A 9,398-nucleotide genomic window follows, 5' to 3' on the forward strand; every position below is an offset into this window, starting at 1 on the left:
CTGAGGGATCTTGTGGTACTAATATTGGTAGAACTTAGTCTCAGAGTTCCCCCCAAATGATTAATATGCTAAGGTAAATCTGTGATGTGGCACATATGTTGCAGGGGGTTTTTGTCAGCATTAGAACAAGCAGTTGTGGTTCTGGCATTAGCCTTGCAAAAAGGAAAAAAAAAAAAGAAAAGTAAAGTTATCTGTAATTGATATTTCTGAATACAGTAGCTGCTTTCCTTGTAGCTGAATTAAGAGTTTTCTCTGGCTACTATTTTTGACAGTGAAAAGCAAGAACTGTGGAGAAAAACCATGAAGCTATTGGTTATTGGCCTTGGAGGGTAAGTATTAGCAATTAATTTTCCTCCACATCTAAAGACTGGTCTTCCTTTCAGAATGAAGTGATGTAATTTCTATTTCTGAATGAATGAGGGCTGGAACTAGATGATCTTAAGGTCCTTTCCAACCCTAATTATTCTATGATTCTGTGTTTTTTGAAAGTAGATTACAAACACAACACGTAATGATCTCAGCTTATAACATATAACCCTCAAAAAAAAAGTTAAATGTTGTCTCTGAGATCTAAGGTACCACTTTTCTCTAACCTCTTTCCTGGCACTGCTAGATTTACTGTCTGAAAGCTGTTGAATCCTTTCAGAGCTAGCGAGTATTTAATGGGAATAAATTTTTTTGGGGGTGGGAGGTAAGGAGGAGGATTGTTTCTTTGTGTCTAACTATACATAAATATGTGTGTTAGCATGTACGTATGTTTAAAATACTGATTTTTATCTTGATGCATTTTTTCCTGTTTTTTAACTCAGTGTAACAAATGGGGGGAAAACAACACTGGCAGAAAAACTTAAGAAAATGCTTCCCAATTGTGATATAATCTCTCAAGATGACTTCTTTAAGGTAACTGTATTGATAGAAAGACCTGATAGGTAAATGTAGGCTTTCATAGTTTTTTGTATAACTTCTTCTCTTTCCGTTCTCCTACTGATAAACTTTTAAAATTGATGCTGCTTCAAATAATGTTAACTTCGTGAGAAAGAGAAATAAAATGAGCACTGGGGGTAATTGAACTTTCAGTAGCCAGAACCACTGAGTATAATCAGCAAAAAGAAGTCCATTGTGTTCTTTGATCTTTTTCAAGATACTTTGTGCTAATGAAGTTAATGAAATTTTGTTCACTCTACACCAGCGTAGCAATAGGTAGTTCGTTGTCTCTAAAATCAAAACAGAAGAACAACTTCTACATTGACATTGGAGTTGTTTGTTAAGGATAGTGAAGGAGCTCTTATTTCTGAAGTAAAGCTCTAATGAACTTGTCAGGTATGATTGGGAGAATTTGTTGTTCCAGATTAAACAATATTTTTGTGTTTGTATTCTATTTTAACAGTTGTATACAGCATTTTAATATTGAAGATAAAGTTAATCACTTGGGATACAAAAAGTGTATAACCCCCATGTTAGTAACTGAAAAGTATGTATCTGTGAAAGTTGTCATAAAAGCAGCCTTGAAAATACTCCTTTTTTTCCTTCTTCAGCCAGAGTCTGAAGTAGAAACAGATGAACGTGGATTTAAGCTATATGATGGTCAGTAACTTTGATGCATTGCGTTGAATGTTGTACTGAAATTCTCTTATGCTGAGCTTCAGCACTTCTTGCTCGCCACTAAGTGTCTTTCATTGTCTTATGCCAAATCAGTCAAAACTTGGATCTGATCCTGACACCATTATTTCGTGTCAGATCACACACAGAGACGAGATGAAGTTCATGGTTATTGCTGGCTCAATGTGCGGATTTAGTTTTATAAACTTCTAGATCCAGATCCACTTCAGGTTACTGCTTTGGTTGAGGTCATATCTAGTTGTGAACAGTTGCTTATTGGCTAATTTCTGTTGATACTTGGTGGTCACAAAATGTATTACTCAGAATATTGGCCAGACCCTTAAATTGTATCTGAAAACTGACTCTCAGCTATGCAGTCTTTAGCTTAATTTCTAGACTTCATGAAATTGGAATGTGAAACTGGAGGGGTAAGTTGGACATTCTGGTTCAAATATGTAGGTTTAATGCTGCTCTTAAAACCTCCTCTAAAATATGTTTGCTCTTCTGTTACCCAAAAGCTGCCTTCTCTATACCATTCAGTACTTAGTATGTTCTTACATGTCTACAGACAAAACAGGTGCTACACTGTGCCATTTTGCATTCTCCTTTCAATTCATCCATCCATCCCCACCTTCCAAATATCTGAACCCAATAAAAACTCAAAGCAAAAAGTTTTGAGCTCCTGCTCCCTTCACCTGTGTCAGTGACAATTGACAGAAGGGTACAGGTCTTTGTTTTGCAAGTTTTGTGGAATATGGGAATGGTCCCTTGTGTTTTTGTTTTCAGGGGAAAGGCTGTGAAATGTGTTCACACACCTTCTGGTGCTACAGAACTCAGAGAGACCACCAAAAATACCCAGGTCCTGGGGAAAGCTTTAGTTTCAGGATATCATCAGTTGCAAACATGGAACTTGTCATATATGAGAGAGATATTTGGGGGTCTTCCTGTTCCCTTTCCTTTAGATTTGTATGTAGATTATTTGATTCTTACCAATTAACCTAGGTTTTGAGGGCTTTTTAATTCTTGGGTTTTTTTAGGGATGCCTAACTTTCTGTTTCCATCTAGTACTTGATGCCCTTTATATGGATGAAATGGTGAAGAGTATTCGCAATTGGATGAAAAGCCCAGCAAGCTCAGGTGTTGTGACAGAAGAGCCACAAAATACATGTGACAATCTGAAAAATACAGATGTTGTTTATATTTTGATTGTCGAAGGCTTTCTGCTATACAGTTATGAGTAAGCAGTTATATGTAACCTGGTATATTAAAGCCACATTAAAAAGGAAGAGGGAACTAAACATGTTACTATCTTAGGCCACTTAATGAACTATGGAATAGAAGATATTTTTTGACCCTTCCTTACGAAGAGTGCAAAAGGAGAAGGAGGTAAGGTTACTGCTCATGGAGGGTCACTGTGCCGTCTAACCTGGCCTGGTTCTTTTATATTGGTTTTATTTTGGTTCTTGTAGAATGTAAGCTATTAAGATCATCTGTCCTGTATGATTCACAGGGAAGACTGTGTGGGTATTTAACAAACATTAACAAAAGCATGCTGAGATGGGGGAGGGGTTGTTTTGGTTTATGGTTTGTTTTGGGGCTTTTTATTATCATTATGCATTTATTTATTTATATTAGAGCACAGAGATATTAAAATGCTAAATGTTTTACAAACACTACAAAAAACAACTTTCCAAATAAATTATTTTAAATTATTTAGGTTACTGACTGCATATTGGAGTTAAACCATGTTTAAAATGAGAAACAGTTTAAAAAATACTAAGCAGTCTTATCTTTGGTTGACTACAGCACATGATGATTATTGATGAAGTAACAATATTCATGTGCGGGTTTAGTGTATGCTTTGATTAGACTGTGCATTAGTTGCACCGTATATCTTATTTAGATTATTGAGCCAATGTCTGAATTGCCTCCAAACCTGGAGCAATACTGTCTGCTTGCAGCAATAGATGTGCACACAGTCAGAATCTGCTGGAGTGGATTTGGTTGATTCCACTTTGTTGATTTCTCATTAGACTCACCTTTAAGCACTTTAGTGTCCAGGCTGGATGACGGATATGACTAGGCAAAACCCGTAGTTATTTAAAACTTGAAAATCTGTATACTGAATATTAAAAAAAACAACAACAACAAAAAAACAACCGAAAAACAACCCAAAACCAAAAAAAAGTCATTTGGTTTGGTAACCATGTACTTGGCATTAACCATGCCAAGTGCAAGGTCCTACACCTGGGTTGGAGCAATCCCGGGCACAGCTACAGGTTGGGCAGAGAAGAGATTCAGAGCAGCCCTGAGGAGAAGGACTTGGGGGTGTTGGTCGATGAGAAAATGAACGTGAGCCACTAGTGTGCGCTCGCAGCCCAGAAAGCCAACCGTATCCTGGGCTGCATCAAGAGGAGCGTGACCAGCAGGTCGAAGGAGGTGATCTTGCCCCTCTACTCTGCTCTTGTGAGACCTCACTTGGAGTATTGTGTGCAGTTCTGGTGTCCTCAACATAAAAAGGACATGGAACTGTTGGAACAAGTCCAGAGGAGGACCACGAGGATGATCAGGGGACTGGAGCACCTCCCGTATGGAGACAGGCTGAGAAAGTTGGGGCTGTTCAGCCTGGAGAAGAGAAGGCTGCGTGGAGACCTCATAGCAGCCTTCCAGTATCTGAAGGGGGCCTACAAGGATGCTGGGGAGGGACTCTTCATCAGGGACTGTAGTGACAGGACAAGGGGTAACAGGTTCAAACTTAAACAGGGGAAGTTTAGATTGGATATAAGGAAGAAGTTCTTTACTGTTAGGGTGGTGAGGCACTGGAATGGGTTGCCCAGGGAGGTCGTGAATGCTCCATCCCTGGCAGTGTTCAAAGCCAGGTTGGACAGAGCCTTGGATGACATGGTTTAGTGTGAGGTGTCCCTGCCCATGGCAGGGGGGTTGGAACGAGATGATCTTAAGGTCCTTTCCAACGCTAACTATTCTATGATTCTATGATTCTATGTAACACTTTCAGTACAGCTTAAGTTACATGTAATACCTTTTTCAATTAAACAACACTCCAAACCCACAACTTTTACCTTATCTTAAATGTAACTTGATTGGCAGAAATAGGTAAGTTAGCAAGAGTCTATATCACAGATTATATTAGAACAAAGAAGCCTGCTTTGCTCCAATATTCATACAGCCTGCCAGTCTTTTTTTTAATTTTTATTTTGGATAGATGCTGTTATTAAATCAGCTGACACTAGGGGGAAATGTAAAATTTTTATGGAAAAGCAAATATATTTTTGTATAGCACCAGAGTCTATCAGCCAGCAGATACACCGGGTTACTTCGATGGACACGTGTGGCCTATGTATCTGAAATATAAAAGTGAATTGGAAGAGAATGCAAGTAACATTGGTATGGTATCCCTAATTTTAAACTTAGAAAATGCTAAAGTGTGGCGCTTACACAGTTACCATTGAGCTGTGGGTTTTGTTTTTTTTTGAATGGGACAAAATTTTCTTCAGATGTTTTTGTGGCACTTGACAGTAGTTTTGGGTCTTTTGCTGGTTTATTTTCTAAGTCTATAGGGAGGTTGGTTTTTTTTAATAATGAAAGTTATGAAGTTAAAATACAAAGTTTCTGGTTACTAAGTCCATTTAACGGGCTATTATTTTAAATGGCTAGCACATGTGTATGGTGTATGTAACAAGCTAGCACATATGTGTGTGGCTAAATAGGAAGCTTCTGAGACAACAGCAGATGCACTGTTAGGGTTCTTCAGATCATAACTGAAATCCTGGTCAAGTCACTTAAGACACTTCCTAGTGTCTTATGTATGACTATGCACTACAGTCACCAGTCTTGCATGTGCAGTTTCAAAGCTGGGCCAGCTGATGAGGCGCCGCCATGAGCTTGTGTAATGTTCACAGCTATACAACTCTTGGACTGCCCACTGGGAGAATTCAAGTGGCTGCTTCATCAGCACACACATCTTACTGTGCAGTGAGAGTGGGAACTGTGGTGCCTTTCCTTGACTTGCTGAAACCCTTAAGCTGATGAATAACCTGAAGTCTTCCACTGCATAGGAACCCTTGCTCTACTGTACTAATGTTACTACCATTACCCTTATGGAGACTTTCATACACACACACAGAAAAAAAAAAATAATTCTTTACTAGAATACTTTTACATTATGTTATTTTTTAACATCTAAAACAAGTTTGGGAATGAAGGGAGGTACTGTTCTTGGGTTTTTTTTTTTTCATCTCTTCTGATGGCACTACAGGAATACCAAAACCTTTGCCAATTGCTATTAAAAAATAACTGGCACAGAACTCATGAAAACTTTCTTTCATCTTTCTTAGTTTATTTGGATGGAACAAAATCCCAAGAGGAGCTTTTATCCAGTGTGTATAGTGATATAATACAGGAATTAAAAAAGCTGAAGGAAGAAAGTAAGTAATGTTACTGGAAATTGAATGTGCTTATTCCATTCCAAGTTAACAAGAAGCTAATCCTTTCATATGAAAATATTGCAAGTATTATGTAGATCTGTATCCCCTTATGTATCACACACAGTCCTTATACATGTTTGCCCATTACTTTAAGTCATCATAAGATATAACTTCTACGTTTCTTGAAATTGGATGTTCTGAAATAATAGGTGGATCCAGTGCTATCTAATGATAAAATATTAAAAAAAAAGGGGGAGAGAGTGAAAACAGATGTGTTGTTGGTATTAGTTTCTAATATACAGTGATGTCACGTGCAAACTGAGAAATGATGCTACAGGTTAAATTTATGGTTTTTATCTTTTAGATCAGCAGGTCACAGTATGATAACGTAGAAAGCTTGGGTTCTGTCTGATGCGAATTGAAAGCCCCAAGACCGTCATACTTGGCAAGCCAACCAACTGAGCAGATGTTAATGTATGTTTATAATACTAATTCGGAGAATACAAGTGGATTTGGAGTGATTACTGAGTCTGTAAGTCTCAGGTATTGTTGAGTAATATCAACACTGCATTATTCTTCAGAATTTCTTTAATCAGTCATGCTTTAGCTGATCTTTGATTGATTGTGTACATTTTAAAGTATATAAACATATTTTTGTATACAAAACTAAACTAACCTCTGTGGTGTTTGTCAAGTAATTTTTATGTTGTGTGTTGGTTTGAGCAGTTAGGAGTGGATATTTAAAAAAATCCAAACAAACCTGAAGAGAAGTCAGGTTTTTGGGAAAAGATGGGGGAACAATATGGAGGATAGAACACAGATGCATGGCTAATGACATTAAGTACATGTATTGTGTGAAAATCAAGGACTGGGGTGGCACAGACTACTACAATAAATGTGCACATCAGGGAGGAGGAAGAGGGAAGAAATAATTCTTGTTAATAGTCATAGCTCAGGTTGAAATTGCAGTAACAAACGTTTTCAGAAAGCAGCTATGTGAAATGTATGTTGAAGCTTTTTTGTAGAGTTTGTACATTTAGATAAAATAGGAAACTGGGAAGTTTAATCATTTATGGTGGCCGAATAATTTACTAACTCTTACTTTTTTTTTTTTTTGAAAACTTATCAGCCAGAATAGAAATAAGCTACAGACATGAAAAGCAAAGGATGGGCTATATATATATGGGCTATATACTGTGTGTCAGCTGAACTGATCAGTGATTGAAATGTAATGCTTTATTGTTAACAGTATTAAGGGTCCTAAACCTGTATATATCAAGAGTTTGTTAAAAGAGTAGAGCTGCGTGAAGCTTGTGTTTCAGAGAAAGTGCTTCCAAGTACTATTTTGTATTATAATTTTGCAGTAAAAACACTTCAACATGGATTTGATGGGCTATCTGACTTTAAACTGTATTTTTGGTTCTGTTTCCCTTTGGAAGAGGGCAACTGTGAGAGATTAGCTAATACTTAGATGGTTGTAGGGGGTTGACCTTGGGTAGCTACCAGGTGCCCCCCAGGCTCCTTTACCGCCTGCAGTACATCAGCAAATTCACTAATGAGCAAAACAGGGCATTACATAAGTGTGACAATCAGTGCACATTGTATTAGCCACCCCTACAGCGCTTTCCGTTGAGCTTCACTCTCTGGGAGGGCTTCACTGTGTTAGGTCCCCATTTGATTAGTGTCAGTGTCCCAGAGCTCCTATGCTCCTTAAAGCTATGCTTTCCTTAAAGCCAAAGGTTTCATTGCTGAGTGCTGTGCCTTGACCCTGTGGGATCCACACCTGCTTTTCGGTTGTAACACCATGGTCTTCATCATGGGCTGCAGGGGAATCTTTGCTCTGGTGCATGGAGTATCTGCCCCTGCTCTTTCTTGACTGACCTTGACGTCTGCAGGGCTATTTGTCTCACATATTCCCACTCCTCCCTCTGCCTGCAGTTGCTCCTGTGCAGTAACTTTTCCTCTTTTTTAAGTGTGTTATCCCAGAGGTGCTACCATGGCCACTGATGGGCTTAGCCTTGGCCAGAGGGGGGTCCATCTTGGAGCCAGCTGGCATTGGTCCTATCAGGCAAAGGGGAAACTTTTGGCATCTGATAGAAGCCACCACCTCTGCAGCCCCCCTGCAACCAAAACCTTGCCATGTAAACCCTATACAATGGGTGAAGGGAAGAAATTCTTTATTCTTGCTTTTCCCACCCCTACATGGCACTTAGATGCATCTGTGTCCCCTTTGATAAACTTCTTGAATATTTTCTTACATGGAGAAATGTGTGAGTAGAAACTAAAGTATGATGTTGGTTCCAGAGGAACACAAGGGATACTTTTGTGATTTGAAATGGATAGGAAGTAAAGGGTTAAGACTTAATGGGCTCCTCTCGGGAGGAGGAAGAATTTTGGTATTGGCAGTCCCAGAGTGATTTCTATTCAGCAAGTTTAGCTGTGTTTCAGATGAGGAAATGAACAATGAAATTACCTATGTTTGCAGATGATACCATGCTTTCTGAAGTAGTCCAACACTACTCCAGTGGCAGGGAGCTCAGTTTTGTGAAATCCTTCTGTTGCCCCAAAATCAGGGTCCTTCATACAGTTTACAGAGAGGAGATTAACACACAGAGTGGAGATGTGTATTTCATCTCTGCAGATATGGGTGCTAGGTGGTAACCCCACGAAGCTGACACACCCTCAGTCTGCCAGGAGTCTACTTTTATATGTTTCAAACAGTGAAAATCAGTATTTTTTGTATATGTCAGAGTGTAACTACAATCACTGGCTTTTACATTCTCTCCTCTGTTTAAGGACACAGTATATATTTATTTCACTACATATATTCCTTGAGGAAGGGCCTCTGTGAGCAAGGGTCTCTTATCTCAGAGGGTGTGACTTTCAATGAACCAAGTTTAGGAACACAGTTACCTTCTGTTTGGCTAGGCTTTTCAAAATTACCTCTGCCTTCCTAATCTTTCTGGTTACTCTTTTTCTGGTGCAGACGGTTCATTTGTCAGTATTCTGCCTCTCCTCAAAGTCTATGAGCTTGTAAGAAAACACTGTTTTTCCTTGCCACATAGAATCATAGAATAGTTAGGGTTGGAAAGGGCCTTGAGATCATCTCGTTCCAACCCCCCTGCCATGGGCAGGGACAGCCCACACTAAACCATGTCACCCAAGGCCTCATCCAACCTGGCCTTGAACACCGCCAAGGATGGAGCATTCACAACCTCCCTGGGCAACCCATTCCAGTGCCTCACCACCCTCTCAGTAAAGGATTTCTTCCTTATATCCAATCTAAACTTCCCCTGTTTAAGTTTGAACCTGTTACCCCTTGTCCTGTCACTATAGTCCCTGATGAAGAGTCCC

General features: G+C 39.1%; 1 protein-coding gene across 1 annotated transcript; it reads left to right on the forward strand.

The window, feature by feature from the left end:
* Positions 1-273: 273 nt before the first annotated feature.
* NMRK1 (nicotinamide riboside kinase 1) lies at positions 274-6,428 on the forward strand (the record flags this gene model as incomplete). Its single annotated transcript, XM_080638302.1, has 8 exons — positions 274-329; positions 810-900; positions 1,536-1,584; positions 2,665-2,836; positions 2,914-2,985; positions 4,898-5,004; positions 5,955-6,044; positions 6,409-6,428. The coding sequence occupies exons 1-8, from the start codon at positions 301-303 to the stop codon at positions 6,426-6,428; spliced, it is 630 nt and encodes a 209-aa protein (XP_080494428.1). The 5' UTR covers positions 274-300.
* Between the last annotated feature and the right edge of the window lie 2,970 nt (positions 6,429-9,398).

This window comes from Psittacula echo (assembly GCF_963264785.1).
Source record: "Psittacula echo genome assembly, chromosome: Z".
Taxonomy (NCBI): Eukaryota; Metazoa; Chordata; class Aves; order Psittaciformes; family Psittacidae; genus Psittacula; species Psittacula echo.